Here is a 25879-nt window from a genome sequence, read left to right as displayed (position 1 = left end):
TGTAAAGATAATCCATTTTCTCTGTATGGAGCTCTGGGCTGCTGCAATGTGTTTTTTGCTCATCTGAATACTGTTTGAACTTTGTACAGCTGATTGTTTCTTTGTAGGCAATAGAATTGTCACTCTGTATTGTAGCATTGTTTTGTATGTACTGTTGTGATGGGGTTTTTTTAATATACCCAAGCCGGAAGTCTTCCATTGCTTTCTCTGCTGATTAAAATATCTAGGAAGGATAGTCTATTATTGTTCTCTTCTTCTTTTGTGAATTTGATACTCATTTAAATATGTGATTGATTGTTTTGTGCATGTTCTTTACTTGCCCTTTTTTGATTATATCAAAACTATTGTCCAAAAAAAGGACCTTCTTTTGCATTGCATGGGTTATTATTCCAAAATAGTGCATGCCTGTTTCTGCTATGAATCTTGAATTGGGTGATTCCATGGGGATTTCTCTTATATTTTTCTCTATCTATCCATCAAACTGAAAGTAAACAGTGAGGCAGAGGTCTTTAACTTCCATAATTCTAGGGATTTCATTTTCTGTATGTTCAGCTAAGTTTTGTATTTATCTCTTCTTGTCTTTACCTTATTTTCCTTTTCTTTCAGTTCATGAGCTCTTTGTAGGACTTTATCTTCCCTCATTTTTGGCTATGAATGTTTGACTAGAATCAGACACACTTGGGTAATCAAAGACTTTGTAGTAAAATTTCTACTGTTGCTCTGAACATATAACCCTTTATATCTCAGAAATGGCTTTTAAAACTTTACAAAGTTTCCAAAGTATTTCATGGCACTTACTTTTATCTGGTGTTCTCCAAACCGGTTGGACTAAATTCCTAATATCCCCTCCTTGCATCTGATCCCACTGGAAGTACATTTATCCCTGCAAATGTTAACATGTTTTTGGATCCTATTCCTTGAAAGCAAATGGTACTGATTATCTAAGCTTTACAGTGTGGAAAATGCAACCATATTTGATTCAATTCCTAGTGTGCCAATTACATAAAACCTGGTATGGTAATTTTTAACATGTCACAATTAGGTAATCAAAGATATCTATTTATATTTTTCACAACTTTTATAACATTGTTTATCGGATATAAAAAACAAATTATACAAAAGTATTGATTATTGACATAAGGTATGTGAAGTACATGGAACATTATGAAACACAATTTACTTGTAAATTATCATAATTCAGTATGCCTATTTTCCTGACAATGTTTTTTATAAGAGCCAAAGATATTGCATGTTTAGACGTGAAAGGCCATTAATTTTTATAAGCTTCTCTGTTGTTCTGTGAGTTTTACCTATTTTCTATTCTCATTGTAACAAATACAATTTGAGAGCAAAATTTAGACAAGGAAATGAATATAGGCAGTCAAGGAATGTTACTTTATGTAATTAAAGTATTTTTATTCATGCGTTCATTCTGGTTTTGACCTCAATGAATTGGAAGACTTCCAAAGTAATATTACACTATTGTTTTAATCTGATTGACAAGCAAACTTAGAAAGGTCATTCACTGATGATGGTGACTGAGATTTTCCAATACAATTGTAGCATAGCATAAGCAGCATAAGGGTTATTTTCCAGTTTACCAGCATTTAACTCCTAAAAATATTGTCAGGATTCAAGCAATTCTTTAAGACACACCCAGGAATTTGGACATCTTCAATGGTATTTGTCGTGTCCATCGCAAGGAATGAGACTCGGAGTCAGTGACTTGGTTCAGCTCATTTATTAGATCTCCGAGATCGGCTCGGCTTCCGAAAGAAAGCGGCGGCTTTTATTCTTTGGCTGCGGCAGCCGCGGCCAATGGCACCGCTTTGAATCTCCCGCAATTAGTTTCCACCAATCGCGGGAGATTCACGGCGGCCAATCCGGGCGGCTCACTCGGCCAATCAGTTCGCCGCGCGTCTTGTCCAATCGCTGCGCGGTTCTACAAGAATGGTAATGACCATACAGAACACCCCTCCCCTCTTGGTAGGGTCCTACGTAACATAGTCCCGTAAGTAGGCGGGCTACGTGCCTGTCTACTTGACCTGCGCAGATTAGTTGGTGCTTGGCTCCCGGCCGGTTTGGTCGGATTCTGTGTTGCTCCTTGTCCTGTTGATAGAACCGTCTGGAAGGCTGGGCCGGGCCTTTCGTCGCAGCTCCCCCCCCAGTCTACCCGGGCTGGTTGAGTTGCGGTTGCCGCTCCCGCCTGGTCTTTCCAGGCTGGTTGAGCTGGCCTGGCTGCTTCTTCCTGGTGAGGTGTCGGGCTGGCTGTATGCTGGTGAGTATTCCTGGTTTCTTTCTAGTGGGGTTTTGGTCTTTTGGGCTTTCCCTCCCCTCTTGGTTTGTGTTGGGGGGGTTCCCTTCTGTATTTGTTTCTGTTTGCGTGTCGGTTGTGTTTCCCGTGGCTGTTCTAGATCTTAACTGGTCGATGTGTCGTTTCCATGCTCGTCCGTCGGTTGTCTGTAAACGGTACGAGCGGGGCCTGTCACTTGGGTTACGGTTGCTGGTACCCAGAGTGGGTCTCCGGTGAGGTTTTTTGCGTATACCGCGTCGCCTGTTTTAAAAGTTTGGTCTTTGCTTGAGGAGTTTGGGGGTTTTTCAGGGTTGTATGTGGGGTGCAGTCTGTCGAGTGGGGACCTTAATTTTCTCCCCATCAGTAATTCTGCCGGGCTTTTATTGGTTGTTCTATTCGGGGTTATGTGTTGTATAAAGAGCATTTTGTTTATTTTCTCTTGGATTTCCCTTTTCTATTTTTTGGATAGTTTTTTTGGTAAATTGAACCATCTGTTCCGCCCTCCCGTTCGCCGCCGGATGTGCCGCCGCTGTCAACGCATGTCTTATCCCCGCTCCGCTAGGAATTTTTCAATTCCAGCGAGGTAAATTGGGGCCCGTTGTCGGATACGAGGGCGTCTGGGAGGCCGTGGGTTGCGAATAATTTGCTGAGTTCTTTGGTGACGGCCTCCGTGGTAGTAGTTCTCATGTTGCTTACCTCCAACCAGTTGGAGTAGCGTCTACCGTGATGAGGAAGGTGTGGCCTTTTGTGGGCCTGGCAAAATCTATGTGGATCCTGGACCATGGTCCCCTAGGGGTTTCCCATTCCAGGATTGGGGCGGCGGGAGGGCTGGGTCTGGTTTCCTGGCACCTGCTGCACTGCCACCCAGGCCTCGATTTGTTTGTCCATCCCTGGCCACCAGGCGTAACTTCTGGCCAAGGCCTTTGTCCTAACGATGCCTGGGTGTCCCTCATGCAATAATTCCAAAACCTTTCCCTGTAATTTTTCCGGAATAACAACCCGGTCCCGCCAAAGTAAACAACCTTTTTGCAATGACAGTTCTGTTTGTCGGTTTCGGAATGTTCTGAAGTTTCCGTCGTCGTCCCTTTCGGGCCACCCAATGCAATACCCGCGCCATACATTTGGCTTTATTAGTTTCCCGGGCAATGTCTGACGCGGTTATGGGTAGATCGGGCAGAGTCTCTATGCTGAGGGTGGTCGTCGTGGGTGCTGGGTCAGTGTCAAAGTCTGGTAGCGGCGTGCAACTCAGGGCGTCTGCGTGGGTGATTGTCTTACCGGGTCGGTGCGTGAGCCAGTAGCTGTAGGCGGCAAGGAATTTGGACCACCTTGTCATTCTAGGGGATAGAATGTTCGGGGTGGCCCTGTTCCCTGCTAGGATTCCCAGCAGCGGCTTGTGGTCGGTGACGATGGTGAAGGTTCGGCCGTAGATGTACTCGTGGAACCTTTTGATGGCGGCAACGATGGCCAGGGCCTCTTTGTCCAGCTGACTGTAGTTCCTTTCCGGTTTGGTGAGGGTTCTTGAGAAGAAAGCGATGGGCACTTCTTTTCCGTCGGGAGAGTGTGGCTGAGGACGGCGCCGACGCCGAAGGGTGATGCGTCGCATGTGACAGCTAGCGGTAGGGTCTCGTTGTATTGGATGAGGACGGCATCCGAGGTGAGCAGGTCCTTGGTTTTGTTGAAGGCGGCTTCCTCGCGTTTCCCCAAGTCCACAGAGCCGCCTTGTCCAGGAGCCTATGCAAAGGTTCCGCGCGGTCGCCTTCTGTGGCAGGAAAACATTGTAAAAATTAAGCAGTCCTAGAAATGCCTGTAGCTCCATTTTATTCTTCGGCCTGGGGGCTTCCTTGATTGCTCTGATTTTTCCTCGGTTGGGTGAATTCCGTGCCGATCTAAGAGGTACCCCAGGAACTCGACCCTTTCGGTGTGTAATTGGCATTTTTCTTTTTAACCTTCAGCCCCGCATTTTTGAATTTTGTTAGGACCTCCTCAGGCGACCCTCTAGCTCTTTTTGGTTGCCGACACCAGTACGTCGTCGAAGTAGGGCACCACCCCTTGATTCCTTGCAGGAGTCTCTCCATGAGGCTCTGGAATATCCCTGGGGCCACTCTGACTCCAAACTGGAGTCTCTTACAATGGAAAGCCCCCGGTGGGTTACTATGGTTTGCGCCTCAGCCGTTTCTGCGTCGACCGGTAGCTGCTGATAGGCTTGTGCCAGGTCGAGCCGCAAAGACCTTGCCTCCCCAGTGAGTGCAGGAGATGCTGCACTACTGGGACGGGTAGGCGCTTTGCTGCAAGGCGCAATTGAGGGTGGCCTTATAGTCCCCACAGATCCTCACCGACCCATCGGGCTTGACGGGGTGACTATGGGGGTCTCCCACCGGGCATGGTCGATTGGCTCGAGGACCCCTTGTCTGATGAGCTTGTCTATTTGCTCATCAATCTTTGGCGGAGTGCGAATGGTACTCGCCGCGGTTTCAGGCGAAGTGGGGGAACGCTGGGGTCTAGGCTGAATGAAATAGGGGCCCTCGGTACTTGCCTAGGGTGCCGTCTAACACTTCCTGGAAGTCCTTCGCGAGTTGTTCCTCCCAGTCGGCCTCCCCAATGTGGTCGATGCCCGTCACCTCGATTCCGAGCGGCGCGAACCACTGAAGTCCCAAAGGCTACGGCGGTCTCGGTCCACAATCGTCAGGGGAGCCTTGTTGTACGCCCTTGAAGGTTACCTCGAACTGGCCTGTCCCGACTACCGGTATGCGATTCCCTTGGTAGTCCTTGATGATTAGGCTTTGGCTTTCCAGCCCTCCTCTGTGGATGGCAGGCACCAGGCGCTGATTTCCCGCCATGCAACCATGGAGAGGTAGGACCCGGAGTCCACTTCCATCTTGCATGGCTCGCCCTCGATGCCCACCTCCACATATACTTTCCGGGCGTCTGTGCTGGAGGAGTGGCCGATGACGACCGTCTGGTGGGTTTCTCTCTCCGCCTGTTCCCGTCGCCTCGTCAGCCCCGTCCATCTTGGCTCCATCGGCTTTCGGCTTGGCGGTCTCTGGGCCTGGGGGTGCCATCTCGTCTCCGGTCATTGTCATCCCCCGCCGGGGACTGTAGTTCTTTTTGAGTCGGCAGACTCGGGCGATGTGGCCTCTCTTGTCGCAGTGCCGGCATATTGCATCGAAGAATCGGCACTCCGATCGAGGGTGGTCGCCTCCGCACCGGGCGCACGGTTGCCCGACTTACGACCCGTCGATCACGCCCGATCTCGGTCTGTCTGGAGCTGATGCATGTCCTCTTCTCCGTCGGTGGTGTCGGAGGCAGAGTCGAGGTCGCCATGGTGTGTGGTGGTCTCTCGGCGGCTTGCTTCGGAACGCGTCTCAGTTGCCGTGCCTGCCTTGGTGGTCGCATTTCGGCCCCCGGTGTCGGGCCTCCGCATCCGGGCCGCTGACTCCGGGTTGCCTCGGCTGCGGTGGTGTCTGTGAGGACGTCGGCGGGCGATGTCGCCTTTGCCATCAATTGGCTCTGGAGAACTGGATCTCGGAGTCCCAGGACGATGCGGTCTCGGAGTGCCTCGTCCATGTCCGTGAAGCCACACATGCCTCCGAGATTCCGCAGATCGGCCACGAAATCGCCGATGCTTTCGCCCGCTCGCTAGTCTCGTTGGTAGAAGTCGCCGCCGGATAAGGGTGGGCACATCGGGGCATAGTGGTTCCGGAGGAATGGCTCGAGATCGGCCCAGTCCATTGTTTTCACGTCCTCTGGTTTCGCAAGGGCTTTCGCCATTTTAAACACTGCGGGCCCGCAGTGCGTGAGAAAAACCGCTCTTTTCTTCTGCCCGGTTGCATCCTTTAGATTGCTACTTTGAGGAACATCAGGAATCGGTCGGTGTACGATTCCCAATCCTCAGTAGCCGGGTTAAAAGGTGCGGGCGGTGTGATGCTGGCCATCTCGTCGGTCTCGTTTCCTCTGGACATGTGTACGATGGGGATCAGTTTTGGTATCCCACCTTCGTCGCCAGTGTCGTGTCCGTCGCAAGGAATGAGACTCGGAGCCAGTGACTTGGTTCAGCTCATTTATTAGATCTTTGAGATCGGCTCGGCTTCCGAAAGAAAGCGGCTTTTATTCTTTGGCCGCGGCGGCTGCGGCCAATGGCACCGCTTTGAATCTCCCACGATTAGTTTCCACCAATCGCGGGAGATTCACGGCGGGCCAATCCGGCGGCTCACTCGGCCAATCAGTTCGCCGCGTGTCTTGTCCAATCGCTGCACGGTTCTACAAGAATGGTAATGACCGTACAGAACAGTATTTCCATGAAGAGATCATTGTACCATGTAGTTAAATTGTTTTGTAAGTTTCCACCATTTCAAAAGAGATTGCTCAAATGAAATAGGAAACTACTGGCTTGATGACTGGGGTCAGGCAGGGAGCTCTAATACCCAAGACACTCTGGGCCTATCATAGCCATAGATGGATGGATGAATAAAATAGATCAGATAGATAGATTTATTGTCCCAAAGATATATTTATTTACTCTGTTGCAAATCAGTTGAAATAAATGCTATGTAAATAATATCCCAAAAGCAGCTGTAAAATTTCTGCTGCATTTAGTATTCCTTTTCAATGAAATACTTACAAGAGGTGAAAACCATACCTGTCCTTCTTAAATTTAAATGTTTGAGCTTGTATATGCATGTATATACATCTAGACAGATAGATATAGATAAGGTAGTGTCACTTTCAGCTGCTGCCTTAACTGCAATTTAGTGCAGCTAGATGCTTTCTTGTCACATGGTTATAGCTAGGTAGATTAATAGGGAGTTCTGTCTGGAAATTTCTTTCCTGTTATTGTTCTCCCTCAGCTGCTGATGGTGAAGTTAATTCTCTTTAGTTTTGTCATGCTCTGAAGCACACATTGCCAAGCTATGATAAGCTTTACAAGGAAAAATGAGCCACAGTGTCCATCAAAGTCTTAAACTTGCATTTTAAACTTTGGCCTGACCTGATGTGCCATTCAAAATGCTTCAAAAGATTATTTTTTAAAGAAAGGTTCAATATGTCCCGAGGCTATCGGTTTTGAGTTAAACTGGGTGAAGTAGAAATATTTTACTCATCAGCTTTGCAGTCACAGAGTTTGCCTCAGCTAGAACAAAACTGCTGAGGCATTTAGAGAAAATTAACCCCCCATCCTGGCAGCCAGATGTGACTGGTTTCTGATGAATGCACATGAGTGGGCTGAAAAATCAAGAGACTGTGAAATTCCTGTCAGGTCCGTACAGTGCAGAATGGGCTATTGACTGCTTTCTATATTTCCCTCCATCATTCTTCTTGAACACTGCCATTAATTTCCTCTCCCACTCTGACTTATTTTTCCCCCTTTCCTCTTTTAGCTCTCTCAGCTGCAAAAGAAGCTGCACAGGCTATTGGTGGAATACTTCAAATTGCATGCCCTCTATAACCAAGCCAAGCTCGGGAAGTTGCAGGCAGCCTCTCATGAGTCTGTTCAGAAAATATTAGCTGTAAAGGTAGGTGTCTGCAGAAAGGAGAAAAGATCATTCTCATCTACAGAATGTAGATTGAAAAGTAAATAATGAGTAGTGTGATGAAGCATTAAAACCATATCCCACCCGAGTTTTGTAAATTTTTAACTTCTTTAATAAACTGGAATTGCATAAAGAATGAATTCAGTGGGAAACACATGATGCCTGGATATACAGTATTTTTAAAAGACAAATGGAACATTGCAATTTAAAAATGATAGTGGTTGCCAAAATATTTCAGAATATGATAAATATATGATAAATTATATTATATTATATTATATTATATTATATTATATTATATTATATTATATTATATTATATTATATTATATTATATTATATTATTACATTTATTATATTATATATTATACAATATATAATATATATATTATATATTATAATATATATATATTATATTGTATATTATTGCTATAGGAAACAATGTTGAGTTTTTTAGTTTTAATTTGTGCCAGTTAGGTTACCTATTTATGTAAAGATAGGTAACAAATAGCATTAACTTACAGGTATACTTCCACTTAGTATAGCTAAGATTAATCATACTTGTCTGGCTTTGGAATAATTTTTTCATGGATTTTCCAGGCATTTTTAGGACTATGTAAATCATTATCAAGTGGGAAGGTAAGTGAAGTCTCCCAAAGATTTCAGCTTACCTTAAAAACCTTCCCAAATCATCTGATGTGCCATACTGAACTTTCAGGAACATACTCATTGCCATGAGTGAAGGACTTCTCTAAATGTTTTGACAAATATTTATATTTATAGAGATGCCTTTATTTCAGAAAATAGCAATATTTCTTTAAGCCTACATAAGTATGATCACAGAAGCCCAGACCAGCACAATACCCCTGAGAAAGAAAAACAAGAAATCCAAGAAGAAACCAGCATGGCTGCACAAAGATCTCTCTGGAAGATTGAAAGAAAAAAAAGGACAAGTACAAAAAATGGAAAGAAGGACATACAACTAAGGCAGAATATCAGCAGATAGCCAGAATCTGCAAAGTCGAAGTCAGGATAGCAAAGACTCAGAACGAACAAAGACTTGCAACAAAAGTTAAAAATAATAAAAAAAGTTTCTTCCAACATATAAATAACAAGAAAAAAATCAAGGAAACAGTCAGTCCACTAAAGAGAGAAAATGGCAAGGAAGTAACAGGAAACATAGAGAAAGCAGAACTGCTTAACTCATTCTTTGCATCGGTCTTCACACAAAAAGAAACTATAGCTCAACCCACCAAAAACATAACTGTAAAAGACAGACCAGAAATAAAAGTTAAAATAATCAAAAAAATAGTAAGAGAGCACCTGTCTTATCTTAATGAACACAAATCACTGCGCCTGATGGATTATATCCCAGAGTTTTAAAGGAGCTGGCAGAAGTCATCTCAGAACCACTGCACCATATCTTTCAAAAATCCTGGAGCACCGGGGAACTACCAGAGGACTGGAAAAGAGCTGATGTGGTTCCCATCTTCAAAAAAGGGGGAAAAAACAGACCCAGGAAACTATAGACCAATCAGCCTAACATCAATACCCAGGAAGATACTGAAAAGATAATAAAAAAAACCAATCTGCCAACATCTAGAAACAAGTAAAGTAATAACTAGCAGTCAGCACAGGTTTGTTGAGAACAGATCATGCCAAACCAATCTTATTTCATTCTTCAACATAGTGACTAAATTAGTAGACCAGCAAAATACTGTGGACATAATATATTTAAATTTCAGCAAGGCATTCAACAAAGTAGACCACAACCTACTTCTTAGTAAGCTAAAAAAGTGGAACAGATAGCACCACCATTAGATGGACTCGCAACTGGCTGACAAACCGTACTCAATGAGTAGTCCTTAATGGATCTAAGTCTACATAGAGGGAAGTAAGCAGTGGGGTGCCACAAGGTTCCGTCTTAGGCCCAGTACTCTTCAATATCTTTATTAACAACTTAGTTGAGGGAATAGAAGGGGAACTTACCAAATATGCAGATGATACTAAGTTGGCAGGAATAGCTAATACCCAAGAAGATAGGCTCAAGATCCTGATGGATCTTGACAGACTAGAACACTGGGCTGTATCTAACAAAATGAAATTCAATGTAGAGAAAAGTGAAGTCCTACACTTAGGCAAGAAAAACCAAAAGTACACATATAGACTGAGTGAAACCAGGCTCAATAGCAGTAACTGTGAGAGGGATCTTGGAGTCTTAGTGGACAATCAGCTAAATATGAGCCAGCAGTGTGCAGCAGCAGCCAAAAAAGCTAATGCAATCCTAAATTGCATTAACAGAGGGATACAATCGAGATCAAGTGAGGTAGGTACTAACACCACTCTATAAAGCCTTAGTAAGACCACAACTAGAGTACTGCATCCAGTTTTGGTCACCACACTATAAAAAAGATGTTGAAACTCTAGAAAAAGTACAGAGAAGAGCAACCAGGATGATGAGGGGACTGGAGACTAAAACATATGAAGAACGGTTAGAGGAACTGTTGCCTGGCTAGTCTAGTGAAAAGAAGGACCAGGGGAGCCAGGATAGCAGTCTTCCAATATTTGAGGGGCTGCCACAGAGAGGAAGGGGTCAATCTATTTTCTAAAGCGCCTGTAGGCCAGACAAGGAATAATGGATGGAAACTGAACAAGGAGAGATTTAACCTGGAAATAAGGACAAACTTTCTGACAGTGAGAACAATCAACCAATGGAACAGCTTGCCCTTGGAAGTTGTAGGAGCACCATCACTTGAGACTTTCAATAAGAGATTGGACTGCCATTTGTCAGAAAAGGTGTTGTGTCTCCTGCTTGGGCGGAGATTGGACTAGATGACCTACAAGGTCCCTTCCAATTCTGATTACCTGTTATCTGTTATTTGTTATCTGTTATCTGTACATACTTGTCCTTGAGATTTTGATGGAACTGGAGAAATTTCTGGGATAAAATGGAAACAGGAATTTAAAATACTAATGTCCTCTATCCCATATGCCACTTTAAACCAATATGATACTTAACATTCAAACACAGAACAGCATATTTCATACTGAATGACTGTCAATCATCTCTAGTTTTTAATTTCTTCCTCTTATACAAAGTAGCCACAGAAGCAGGACATTCTTTCCTTTGGATAGATTTTCCATTAAAACCAATGTTTAGTTCTCAACAGCCACCCTATTTATTTCCCTTAAAAGGAAAAATCATTTGAAAAATAAATTTTAACAGAAAACTCAGCAAAAAAGAAAGAAAGAAAGAAAAGAAATTAAGAGGCACAGTAAAGTTTTTCCCTAATTTCAGCCACCAGTTTAATTTTGAGTTTTACGTGAAATTGGAGGGAGAAGCTAGTTAGGCCCTAATAATTACAACAGAACGAATAAGCAAAAGTTAGGGCTTTACCCAGGATAGCTTGCATATTCATATCCAGGTATAACATATAACTGACTGGAAATCTATATGTTGTATTAATTAACACAGGGAACTATTCAGTCTCATCCATCACCTCCTCAGGAATGTAAAACCAAGGTTTGCTAAATAAGTTGTTGCTAATGGCTTCCTAAGTCAGGCACTTTCTCATCCAGCCACCCACTCAAATAGTTATACCATCACTAACATAGAAATCATTAAGATATATCTCTTCAACAGATCTTTATTGATTTTAAGGTTAACCTATGCTGTTAATTGTAGGATATTTCTCTATGACTATTAATACAGATAGTTTACTGAATATTTTTATAAATTGAAAATGCTGGTTGTCAAGAATATAATTTGTGATGACTGCTACTGAATTACTTAGTTGAGGAGCACTGGAATAGACAGATATGTTTCCAACTTCCAGTTCAAAAAATATGTTTTACCCTGGTTAATCAGATCAATTTCTGCTGAGAATTGATAGTAACATTCCCCTTATGTTGTATATATTGTAATAAATATTTGATCTCATCTGATTTGAGTCCTTCTCCCATCTCTCTCCTACAAGAGATTACCTATCAGAGCAGCCATGGTGGATTTGGTTGCAAAAGACTAGAAGCAAGATTGAAAAGGGTTGAGATAATTTATCTGCTTTTTAAAATTCCAGACTTCTTTCCAATATTTTCTGAAATATTGCTATTACTTGATTAAACTAGCCAAGATAATATGTTAGGGCAGGGTCCCCAATCCCCAGTCTGTGGACCAGCACCAGTCTGTGGCATGCCAGAAACTGGGCTGCGCAAACAAGTGAAACCCTATGCACTGATTGCAGGTAGCATACAAAACCACAACCCCAGCCTAGGGAGACCCCAGCCTAGTTGAAAATTACAGACCAATCTCCTTATGCTGCATCACCTGTAAAGTCATGGAATCAATTATTAACCAATCCATTATCCTCCACTTAGAGACAAACAACCTACTCTCCAATAAACAATTTGGTTTCAGAAAAAAACTATCCTGTAATCTACAACTCTTATGGACTACACAACCCGATCAGGGAAAAACAATAGACGCAATCTACATAGACTTCTGTAAAGCCTTTGATTCAGTGGTACACGACAAACTACTCCTAAAACTAAAATCTTATAGTATCTCTGGACACCTGCATAACTGGATAGAAGCATTCCTGTCAAACAGACAACAAAAGGTCAAAATTGGGAGTGTCCTATCAAATTCTGTACCTGTCAATAGTGGTGTCCCCCAAGGCAGTGTTCTAGGACCAACTCTCTTCATACTCTACATAAATGACCTCTGTGATCACATTAAGAGCAACTCGTTCTCTTCATTGATGATGTAAAGCTGTTCAATACCACAGACAATACTGCTACCCTTCAAAAAGATCTTGACTATGTAACAGAATGGTCAAACAAATGGCAACTTCAAATCTCAACAAATAAATGCTCTGTCTTACATATTGGCAAAAAAAAATATCAGAAAATAAAATATAAGCTGAATAGTCAAGACCTTGTTGATGGTCCAAGCTCTGTAAAGGACCTTGGAATACTTATCTCTAATGATCTAAGTGCTAGAGCCCACTGTAACTACATAGCCAAAAAGGCATTAAGAGTTGTTAACCTAATCCTACGTAGCTTTTTCTCTGGTAATATCACAGTACTAACTAGAGCATACAAAACATTTGCTAGACCAATACTTGAATACAGCTCATCAGTCTGGAACCTACATTATGTATCTGATATTACACAGTTGAGAAAGTCCAGAAATATTTCACTAGAAGAGTTCTCCACTCCTCTACTTGTTGTAGAATACCTTATGCCACCAGACTTTAAATTCTAGACCTAGAAAACCTTGAATTACGCCATCTTCGGTCTGATCTAAGTATGGTATATAAAATCATACATTGCAATGACTTACCTGTCAATGAATACTTCAGCTTCAACCATAACAACACAAGAGCACACAATAGATACAAACTCAAGGTTAACCACATCAAACTTGATTGCAGGAAATAGGACTTCAGCAACAGATTGGTCAATGTCTGGAATACTCTACCTGACTCTGTGGTTTCTTCCCCAAACCCCACAAACTTTAACCTTAGACTGTCTACTATTGACCTCACCCCTTTCCTAAGAGTTCTGTAGGGGGCGTGCATAAGCTCACCAATGTGCCTACCATCTCTGTCCTATTGTTTCTTTTATTTTTCTTATATGTACCCATTTCATGTATTCATAACTATGTATATATTTATACCTATTATCTTGTAAGTGATTGACAAATCAAATAAATAAATAAATAAAATAAAATCAGTATCCCATTGTAGAACCCAGACCTGTGTGTCCATGAGTACTTTCGAGGACAAATTGTGCAGCAATGTTTTATCCAGCGCAAAGAACAGCATTCTCAGATCTGGGCACATATGCAGGAGCATAAGTACACATTCAGCTTTCAAGAAGCTGAGGTTGTTGCCCGTGATATAACTAAAGGAGGATGCCTTTTAAAAGAAGCCTGGTTTTCCAATAGCAATTCTATCAATAGGCATATTGAATTACCACTGGCCTACCAAGCACTGAGACACCAGGAAAGACCCTGCAGGAGGAGCAGAGACCACTTCCCATTGGGGAGCAGGGACCGATGGCACACACACCCCATCCCTGGGCATGTGGACACATCCTATGAAGGCACAGCCAGGCCTGTTCAAATACAGAGGAGCTTGGCAGAGCTGCCTCAAGTTATAGCAGACAGGAATAATGAAGAACCAGCCGGGCCAACTACAAGGTCACAAGCAAAGCAACAAATTGCAATAGCTGGCATGTTAACATAACCTCCTAGAGATAAGCATTCCAGGCTGGGTCAGGCATGGGAGAAAGCAACAACAAGAGATAAGCCTCCTTTGACCAACATGATGGAAGCAAAAACAACAAAGCTAAATATGGATGGGAGGCAGTTGAGAGGGCCCATTACACGTACAAGGGCTAAATTGATTAATTATATATAAAGGCAAAGATCTCTGTAGTGGTAGCTTAATACTCTGATCATGTCAGCAGAGGCTGACGAAAGCTTAATAAATACATTAAATGTAATTTTAAGTTCCGGAGATCGCAGGATATCTGTTTCTTCTTTTACAAGTATGGAACTCGTATTTTTAGAATAGTTTGTAACATATACATATGCATAAGCATATACATAGGATAAAAATATAACAATCTAATCATGGCTTCCTCCAACTGGAGTGGCTATATGCGATGTAATACTACAGTTTAAAGAAAGCTCTGACACTATACTTCCATTGTTTGTACATAATAGGAAAACTTGGTTTAATAAATGCTGACACATTTGCTGAAATACAATGCAAGAAAGGAGAAGAAGGGCAAGCACAAGTAAGAATTGCAGAGGTATGCAGTTCATTCTCAGTGTGCCAAAGATAATCAGTTCTGAATAGACCACATCACTCTTAGAATTTGCAGTTATGCCAGAGATTTGTATAAAACCACTCTGGCAGATGTTGAAAGTGACATGTTTAGTGGCATGAAGGCTCAGGGCTTATGATACACAACATCTTTTTAAAAACACATGCTGTGCATTATTACCAATATTGTAATAGTACTGATGATCTAGGTCATGTTTTCATGACTATACAATTTACATTTAAAACAATGCTGAATGAACAATTTATTTTTATGCCATTATGAAGCATTTTGAAAGATGTTATGGCTGTGTGCAAACATTAGGCCATTTTGTCTGATTAATGTTAACCCATCTTATATTTAATTTTGAGCCTCCTCTCTTAAAATACATCATGCTGGATCAGTACTTTAAGAAGCTTCCTTGCTTTTGTTACTTCCTGATTTAATTATGGTCATTTAACACAACTCCATTATCCATGCTGCTGTATCATTGATTATAAACATACCTACTGAACTCTTAATCATGGTTGCAAAGACTGTCTTATTTAAAGGTTTTAAAATTTCATCATTTAATTTAATTATCTTTTCCCAGAAATGAGAAGGAAATGAAAAGCGTCATATGAGTAAAGTATCCATGGGACAATGTAGAGAAGCATTTTTGCCACAAATTCACTAATTCTAGCTATAATCACTAGCAATGTTTTTGTTTTACATACTGGTATGATTTGGCAAAAGAACAAAATTGCTTTTAAAGTACAAAAATAATTATGAACCACTTGAAACGTAATGTCTGTGTTTTATTTCTCATCAGAATTCATTAGTGTGTAACATCAATAATTTAGCCCATCATTTGCCAACACTGACTTGGCTCAGTAGTTCAATCATGTAACCCTGTAAACTCACTTTCCATTAAAATGAATGTTGCTGACAAAGGATAACTAAAGAGATACTTCATTTATTAGCTAAAGAGATACTTCATTTATCAACATTTTTAAATTAGGAGTTTGGGACCATAGACATTTAGCTGGATAAAATATTTCAAGAAATCTATACCAAAGGACAAAAGATGTATGTGGAATCATCTCACGTTACTCAAAATGACAAATGCCTTTGCATTTGTTTGTGTGTATGGGTGGGTAACTTGGTTTATCACACTCCTCCAGAGGCAGGAAGAAGCACTTGCAAATGATCAAGTGACCCATATGATGACAGCTTGGCTGTAAAACAATGAAGTCCTATATCTTTGTAGAATTAGGACTGATTTCTCTACAGCTGTTTTTCCATGTAACAATCCATACTGAAGTCAGCCTGCATGTGTTAAACCTATCTGGATACTGTAGGAAGTAAGCTGATGGCTGGCTTAGCAGATATCAAAGATTGAGTGCCTCAGAATCAAATATATTGTTAAGTGAGTCAGTATTTAATCGTACAGTACATTTCTCATACAAAACGTCTCAACACAAGCAAATTTTCTTTCTATTTCTGAGCAGTACTTTGAAGACTTAATTTGAAATTTATCAATAGCCATTACTTTTCTCCACTTTTTAAAACAATTTCTGTGATATTTAGATTCTTCATTCTAATGAGTTATTAGATTAAGACAACTGGCAAAAAGAACAAGACAATTTTTCAAGGATCTAAACCTGTACTTGTGATACTGTACTTTAGGCTGGTGCTACTTATTTCTTTGTATATTATTGACATTAACTCAAGTTAGGCAAGACAGGGAGAAATTTGCTAATGTCATGCCAATGTTGTTTGGCTTTCTAGTCAGTTGGTGAGAAGGCTTGCATTGAGAAACATACTTGATGTGCCATTAGGCTACCTAAAATCACTATCACAAGCTTTACAATAAATTAATCATCTGATATAAAAGACCAGAATAATGAAGCCAAATAATCAAACAAAAATTTCAGAAGTATTGTAGATTGGCGAGAGTCTCATCTGGTAAAGGAATGAGCTAAATGTTACAGTAATAGAAAAAATATACAGAGAGAGCAATTAAAAAAGACACAATGTAAATAAATAAATACTGACTCATTCTAGCTTTGTGTTTTGGATGGAAGAGCTTTAATCTATTCTATGCCTTTATATCTTGTAAGTGGTTCCAATTCCAGTTTGCCAGTTCATGGTGTATTTAGGCATATAAAGATACAGTACTAGTTTATTTTCTAATATGCTTTCTGTTTTCAAGTTACCTATTATTTAGCCATTTTCTCTGTATATATAACTTTTGTTAATGTAGGTCATTGTTGGCTACTGATTTTAAGATTATTAAAAGATTCATTCTCCTTCCTTCTGTGACTTCGGATACCAATATTCTCCAGTAACCAAAATACTGAAAATACTGTAATGTTTATTCTATAATAACCATCATTTGTTACAAACAAGTGTATCTAGGATTACATCTCAGCATCAGCTGGAGAAAGTTATGAAGTATCTTTACAAAATCTAGTGAACTACAACTCCTTATTAAACATATTTTCTGTAATGTTCTTTACGTAATTGCAAACTAGATCATATACTTTCATTTTTTTATGGACTTTGCCAAATAAACACAATTCTTTGATTATATGACTCTTACACTCCAAAGCTGTGTCTCTCTTTCTTACTCCTTCCTTTGTCAATACTTTTTCTTTGAATTAGAACATGTAAATATTCAAACATCCATTATGGTGCAGTCACTAAGGCATCACACTAGAAACTGAGAGACTTTGAATTCTAGTCCCATCTTAGACATGAAACCAGCTAATTACCTTTGGGCCAGTCTTTTGTCCCTAGGAAGAGATGCAATGGCAAACTGCTTCCAAAATTCATTGCCAAGAAAATTGCAGTGATTAATCCATGCAATTTAGCCCATCATTTGCCAACAGAGAAGCCGTTGAGCGTGAACGGAAACGTCCAAACGCCATCTTATTTGGTCTAGAGGACATCAATGACAATGATGACATCACAACTGTCCGAAACATCATCAGTGATTATCAAGCATCAACCATCTCCGCTGATGAAATACTTGACATTTCCCGCATTGGCCAAGAGCTCAAAAACAGAGACGGCTCTGTGACCCCACGCTTGTGCAGGGTCATTTGCAAAAATGAATCAAGCAAATGTAAATTCATTTACACTATAAATTCACTCGCCAAAACCAACACCAACCATAAGAACCTCCGTTGTTGCCCTGACCTAACCATACAGCAACGTGCCCGCTCCCGTACTCCGACTGAACTCAAAAATGTCTAGACAATGGAGAGAAGGACCTGTACATTGACTACCATGCTGACTGTATCAAAAGTAAGCCACACAACCCACAACTCAGCTTTACCCTCAACCACAACCCTACCTCAACCAATCCACCATCACCCAAGACTAGGCATGCACGCCCTAACTACCTCAATTCCAACTACTACTGGCCTTAAATGCAAACTACTCAATGCAAGAAGCCTCATGAATAAAATACCTGAATTTTTCCTCCTACTAAATATGGCTAAATTCGACATTATATTTGTCTGTGAAACATGGCTCAATGCATCTCTCCCTGACTCCATTACCACAGTAAAGAGACTATCATGTTTACCGATCAGATCGTGAAATTCGTAGAGGAGGTGGTGTTGCTATCTTCTATAAAAAGTCCTTACATCTAAAAATATCCAAGTTACCCAGGAGCTTGCTCTTCCTGAGACCATCATCTGTGAACTATCCTTAAATATCACAATTCGATTCTTACTATGTTACAGAGCACCTGATTATGACATCGAACATGTAAACAAGTTAAATACATTACTAACATGGGCTGCATCCTGCCCATACCCTTTTATCTTTCTTGGTGATTTCAATCTACCGCATATTGACTGGACCCTAAATGAATGTACAACTGAAATCATACACACAACCTTCTACAATGCTATTACAAATCTGGGACTGGAACAACTAGTAACCAACAACACTAGACTAAACAACTGCCTCGATCTCATCTTCTGCAATAGTTTGAATTTAATTTACGGAATACAAACTAAAGAACCCTTTTCCAGCAGTGACCACAATATGATTGACTTTTGTCTCAACATACGCCCACACAAAAATCACCACAATGATGTAATCCCCAATTGTAACTTCAAAAAGGCAACTATGATCTTATAGACAACGATCTCTCATCCCTTGATTGGCAATCTCTATTCACTGGATGCAATACTGTTGAAGACCATTACAACATATTTTTACTTGAAGTCAAAAGAGTCATCAAACTATATGTACCAACAACAACTCCCAAAACAAAACAAAAAGCAGATTACCCATAACAATAAGGAAACTTCAATCCAAAAAGAGATCACTCTGGCGGAAAAACAAATCTGGTCACGTTGCCAATTTCAAAAGCCGATACAAAAATTTATGCCACCAGATAAAGACCGAATGCATCAATTATCACATTAAACAAGAGGAAAACCTTCTAAGCACCAATTCCACCCGTGCTTTTTACAATTTTGTAAACAACAAACTAAAAGACTCAAGGTCTATCCCACCCTTGATAGGACCTGATGGTAAAGACTGCAACGACGACACCATTAAAGCCAACATCTTTAACACATTCTTCAGCTCAGTATTTGTAAACAGCAATGGATCATGCCCAGTATTTCCTAGCCGTACCACAGATAACAACAATGATCTAATACATATCGATTTTACAGAAGACAATGTTGAAAAAGCACTACGCAATCTAAAACCATCTCTATCTATTGGACCGGATGGAATATTTGCCTACTTCTTAAAAAAGCTATCCACTGCCATAGCCAAACCTCTAAGCATAATCTTTGAAAAATCTTTCAGGACCAGCTCCTTGCCTAACCTATGGTCACAAGCCACAGTCATCCCCATCTTCAAAAAGGGAGACCCAAGCCTAGTTGAAAATTACAGACCAATCTCCTTATGCTGCGTCACCTGTAAAGTCATGGAATCAATTATTAACCAATCCATCATCCACCACTTAGAGACAAACAACCTACTCTCCAATAAACAATTTGGTTTCAGAAAAAAACTATCCTGTAATCTGCAACTCTTACACTGCAAAAACATATGGACGACACAACTCGACCAGGGCAAAGCAATAGACGCAATCTACATAGACTTCTGTAAAGCCTTTGATTCAGTGGTACACGACAAACTACTCCTAAAAATAAAATCCTATGGTATCTCTGGACAACTGAATAACTGGATAGAAGCATTCCTGGCAAACAGACAACAAATGGTCAAAATTGGGAGCGTCCTATCAAATTCTGTACCTGTCAATAGTGGTGTCCCCCAAGGCAGTGTTCTAGGACCAACTCTCTTCATACTCTACATAAATGACCTCTGTGATCATATTAAGAGCAATTGCGTTCTTTTCGCTGATGATGTAAAGCTGTTCAATACCACAGACAATACTGCTACCCTACAAAAAGATCTTGACTATGTATCAGAATGGTCAAACAAATGGCAACTTCAAATCTCAACAAATAAATGCTCTGTCTTACATATTGGCAAAAAAATCAGAAAATAAAATACAAGCTGAATAGTCAAGATCTTGTTGATGACCCAAGCTCTGTAAAGGACCTTGGAATACTCACCTCTAATGATCTAAGTGCTAGAGCCCACTGCAACTACATAGCCAAAAAGGCATTAAGAGTTGTTAACCTAATCCTACGTAGCTTTTTCTCTGGTAATATCACACTACTAACCAGAGCATACAAAACATTTGCTAGACCAATACTCGAATACAGTTCATCAGTCTGGAACCCACATTACGTATCTGATATTAGCACAATTGAGAAAGTCCAGAAATATTTCACAAGAAGAGTTCTCCACTCCTCTACTCGTTGTAGAATACCTTATGCCACCAGACTTGAAATTCTAGAACTAGAAAACCTTGAATTACGCCGTCTTCGGTCTGATTTAAGCATGGTATATAAAATCATACATTGCAATGTCCTACCTGTCAATGAATACTTCAGCTTCAACCATAACAACACAAGAGCACACAATAGATACAAACTCAAAGTTAACCGCACCAAACTTGATTGCAGGAAATACGACTTCAGCAATAGAGTATTCAATGTCTGGAATACTCTACCCGACTCTACAGTTTCTTCCCCAAACCCAAAAACTTTAACCTTAGACTGTCTACTATTGACCTCACCCCTTTCCTAAGAGGTCTGTAGGGGCGTGCATAAGCGCACCAACGTGCCTACCGTCCCTGTCCTATTGTTTCTCTTATTCTTCTTTTATTTTTCTTATATGTACCCATTTCATGTATTCACAACTATGTATACACTTATACTTATTATCTTGTAAACAATTGGCAAATCAAATAAATAAATAAAAAATAAATAAATTTGCCAGGAGTAAAAAAAAACTGAAAATAACCTCCTAAAAGTGTATATATTTAGACATGAATACTTGCATAGGAAAGTATCTCTTCTTGAACTTGAATTCCCTAATCAATTTAAATATAACTTCTGTTTTGAGGTCCAAGAGCCTTGTTCTCTGACATATGCAAGTTACAGTTTTCACTACTGATTCAAGTGGAGGACTCCATTATCCTTATAGGAAAACCAGCATACAAGTGTTATTTTTCCATGCAAAGATGATGCTTGAATTTAAATTCATGGCATGGCTTGAGTCTCTTGTCAATTTGTTATCTGCATTTCCATTTGGCATATCTGCCTACTCTTAGTAATAAAAGTATTTGTTTAACAAGATTGTCCACTTTCACCTTTTCAGTTATTTAAATGTCTTACTCATGTAATGCATGGTTCCATCCAGTTTTCCCTGAAAGATAGAACTGCTTTATTCCTAGATTGAATTTTTAAAATAGTATGTAGAAATACAAATAAAACATTGCTTCTTCCTAATAAGAACCTTCTATATTTTTGTTATTATGGTTAAATGTTTGTGCTTATGTATTTTAAGCTGCTGCCCTAAACACAAGTATTAAAGAAAAAAGTATTATAGAACCCTGTAGAACCTATTTCCAAAGTAGCAAATGTGGGAATATTAATGAGGAAACAGTCAAGTTTAAGTTTCAATGTTTTTACCTTGTTATCTTACTTATAACACTAAATAGTAAATGCACTAGGTATTAATTTGCTGTCCTTATGGCTTCTAAATGCATGCCATGCTCATAGTCATAGTAGCTAAGGGGTTTTCTCTCCATATTTCTTTAAGTATGGTAAAGTTAATACCTGTAATGAGAAATCCACCCTGAGACCTGGGGTTGATAAATTAGCAAAGCTATTCAAATCAGACTAGTGGCCTTTGGAGCACTATTATTTCCAAAATGCAATCCTACCATTAAAATTTTAGTATACTAATACAAAGCCTTATTTCTAGAATGAAACCTGTCATGTCACATCCTTGGAAAACTGATTTTTAAAAAAATTCAGATTAATTAATATTCTAGATGGAGCAGTACACTCAACTAATCCCATTCTAGGTACAGTCAGTATTCTATGTAGTCTACATTTACTACTAAATCATTACAAAAGGAACAAAGATGTGTTTGAAATAATTGGTCCTGACAAATCTTGATTCAGATGTCCACAATTTGCTTCTAATTTATAGATCACTTTCTTTCTTTTTTAATACATTTGTTTATTCAATGTTTCAACAATTAAGAACAAATTTCCACATTTTGCAGCAATACTATGGCACTGTTACATTTGTAAATATCCTCTATTACTGTGTATAGATCACTTTCTTATTCTTCTTAGCAATAAACCAAGCTGTATGAAGTATTTATTTGGAATTCAAAGTGTGATCTCTCTCTTTCTAATAAAAACAGTAGTAATTCTGCATCTGTCTGTCCAACATCCTGAAAGCAACCAGAAATTGGAGTTTATTTTTTATCTCTAATGTTGATCAGGTTTACACCTATCATTTGATGGCTATTGTTTCACCAAATATGTGAAATAATGAGCTATCATTACTATAGAGTCTTCATTATCACACAACTATCACCTTAAGCATGTACTTTTCAGAGACACTTTACATACTCAATTTCAATAAGCAAAAATAAATAAATAAAATGAGTACGCTTCATATATGAATAATTTGCAAGTATATGGTGTATGAGTATGTGTGTATCTGTCTGTCTGTCTCTGTCTCTCTCTCTCTTTCTCTCTGTGTTTGTGCATGCGTGTTGAATTTAAGATTAGAACGGGGGAAGATTTTCTTCAGTTGCATAACATATAGCCCAGGAAACTGGCTCAGCAGGTTTCTAAAAATTTGATTTTATTTTTTTGTTATTGCTACCCAAATGCAATATAATTTTATACAGTGACATAATTTTATACAGCGACTATGAGCTTTCTGAAAAAGAACATGGAGTACTTGTAAAACTATCTGAAACTTCTGAGAATAAGTAACTGGCATACAACAGTACAAGAGGGCCATCTATACAAATGAAAGAAAGCAAGTGCATTGTCAGTATATGCAGCTCAGTAAATTCCCCTGTGTAATTATGGTACTATGACTCTCACCTTTCTTTATGCAGTCGGTTTTAAGAAAACTGCAAAAGTGTCTGACTACTTTCTATGCTGCAATGGGATTCCTTTGCTAAAATCACAATGGTACAGAGGTTCATGGTTCAATAGTTAGAAATGGGTGGTATCTGTATGCATCACATTAATAGAAGCAATCAGGGCTTGGAAACTTTCTCATCTTTCATAAAATGCAAAATATGAGTTATCTATGCAATGTTCTTTTAAAAATGTAGATCCTTTTCCATATTTCCATAATTCCCCAGAATGACATCTAGTTCATCTCTGCACTCAACTTGTAGCTTGTCAAAATCAGCCATTTTGAAATAAAATACCTTAGTTACAGCCACTTTTCCAACAGCCTATTCAATTAAATCCTTCTGGACTAATGCATGATCACTTGGTCCAAGGTTATTCCCCAGCAGCCATTTTATCTATCATAGTCACACTACTTGCCAGCACCAAATCCAACATAGCATTTCCTTTTGCTTCAGAAGATTGATTTGCTCTTCATGCATGCAGAGAATGATGACCTTCTTAACTGGAATCTCTGTAATAGCCATTTCACCTTGATGCAGACATGATATGCACCATACAAATCTCCTTGGTTAAGAAAAAGATAGAATATAATTGAAAAAGACCTTTTGAAGTGTAGAAAATACAGGATGAGGGTTGCAACAGCAAGGAGCAAATCTTGTCATCATTATGCAACATGATTCCTCTATACATTCTTTTTCATAAAACTTATGTTTTGCTTTCTACATTGTCTATTTTTCCTATATTATTTCAATTTAGGATACAAATATCACATATTTCCATTAAGGATAGAAATACAAAAGGATTTTTAAAAAGATGTATATGTGTTTATAATTACATGTGATTGCTTCCCTCAACATCATGAAAAAGGGACAAATAATGAAAGCAATATTCTATTATTATAATAAATTGAGTAAACTAGTTTCTTCTTACCTTTATACCACTGGTAATACTAACCTGGTTGCACATAAAGCTTCATTAACTTGCCTGAAAATTGGGTGTTTACTTTCAGAAAGATAATCTTATGATAGTTTTGTATCAAGAGTCAGCCAAGTTGCAGGAATGTGTGAATGAGTGTCCTGTGTTTTTTTTAATAAAGTGGCAGTGCTTTCACTTTTTAAAATAATATTAAAGATTGTTTTGAAAATTCTTGCTACCATTTCTATATGTATATTTTCATAAACTGGATTTATTTCTTTATTGAATGTGTTCTTGTTTTTCTTTTTCTGTTTCATATAGGGGGGATTATTAGAGACAGTCCAAAATACAGACATTTTCTTGAAGTCTTTGACAGATGGTTTGTCTACTTAGAAGATAATGCAAACAACCACTGTGTCTTGGATGCTGAAATATAAGACAAGAAAAGTCACACAGTTCAGATAACAGTGTAATTGGACATTCACCTGTTTGCCATTTCACACTTCCATGGACGAAAAACTCACCACCTCCCAGCATGCCTTGCCATTCTCTTACTTACAGCAAATCCATAACAATGAAACAGGTGACTTTCATGCTGCTGTCAGGAACGATCTAATTTCAGCTCTGGGTGACTGATTGCAATTGGCTTTGCCTCATCTGATAATTAATCTATGTCACCATTAATTGGAAGAGAGAATAATTACTGGTGGTGTTGACAGTGACTGTACGCTTCCCCAGATTTCCCCATTGTGTTGGACCGAATAAAGGCTTTGCGATTCAGTACTTAAAGTTTATGTAAACTGTAACAATACTGATGCCCATGTGACACTTTAAGACTCTGTCTAATGTACTTTTGTTTTTGTGTTTACCAGTCTTTTTTAGCTCACTGAAAGCTGTCTCCCTCAATCACTCTTCAATGTTCTATCTTAATTTTGTGGAAGTTTAAAGTTTTCAATGAGCTGGAGATGAATGATTAATGAATAAATTTAAATGCTTCATTTTGTCCATGGATCATTAGTCAAGTCCTTTGTGGTAAGGACCTGAGAAAGGAGTGGAAATTATTGAGACATTAGCCTGAAGCAAGTTTGAGGTAAATATTATGCAAAAAAAAAAAAAAAGAAGAAGAAAGAAAGAAGCTTGGTAAGTGAACAACTTTTGGCCACACAGAAAATCTAGAATCTCAAAAAATCTTTTTATCTGAGTTTACTTTTATAATATTAATCTGAACAGTATTACCTATAGAAGGAAAACATATTTTGTGATAAAAGTAAATTAGTCTAAGTCATAATTTATTTATTATTGAGCAATATATGGTTAGTAATTTCAAAAACAACAAATAAATATACAGTGTTATGAATATACTAAGTGGAACAAGTTGAAAGATTTTGAACATTTCCCAACAATATAAATCTTGGAGCAATATTTCAAAAGCCTTGAAACAAAAAAAAACCTGTATTTATCTCATATTTTATTAGGTTAAAAATATTTACAATTTCTATCCATTTCCTCTAATGTAACTGATTCTGCCTACTATGAAAATACTGTGTTATTCTTGACCAAAAAAATCATTAAAAATACACAAGTTCTTTCAAGATATCAGGAACCAATATCAGTTATAAATAATGCAAAATTTGACAATTATTTTAGCAGAATGGTCAAAATTTAAAGGATATGAAAATAAAGATAATGGACTATTACAAATATAAAATTCAAATAAACATTTTAAACATTTTAAAAACAATTTAACCATGTTCCATTTAATTAAAAAAT

General features: G+C 39.1%; 1 protein-coding gene across 1 annotated transcript in view; it reads left to right on the top strand.

Annotated features, from left to right (window-relative positions):
- Positions 1 to 25120, top strand: part of CCDC178 (coiled-coil domain containing 178) — a 152690-nt gene extending 127570 nt beyond the window's left edge. Inside the window, exons 19-20 of the mRNA XM_087961675.1 lie at positions 7666 to 7800; positions 24431 to 25120. Coding sequence (XP_087817801.1) covers positions 7666 to 7800; positions 24431 to 24502 — 207 coding nt within the window. The 3' untranslated portion in view covers positions 24503 to 25120. The remainder of the gene's footprint in view (positions 1 to 7665; positions 7801 to 24430) is intronic.
- The last annotated feature ends 759 nt before the right edge of the window (positions 25121 to 25879 follow it).

Source organism: Notechis scutatus, chromosome 3, assembly GCF_049901735.1.
Source record: "Notechis scutatus isolate UNSWTSFEM ecotype Mainland chromosome 3, rNotScu1.2, whole genome shotgun sequence".
Classification (NCBI taxonomy): domain Eukaryota; kingdom Metazoa; phylum Chordata; class Lepidosauria; order Squamata; family Elapidae; genus Notechis; species Notechis scutatus.
This window is presented reverse-complemented; position numbering and strand designations above follow the sequence as displayed.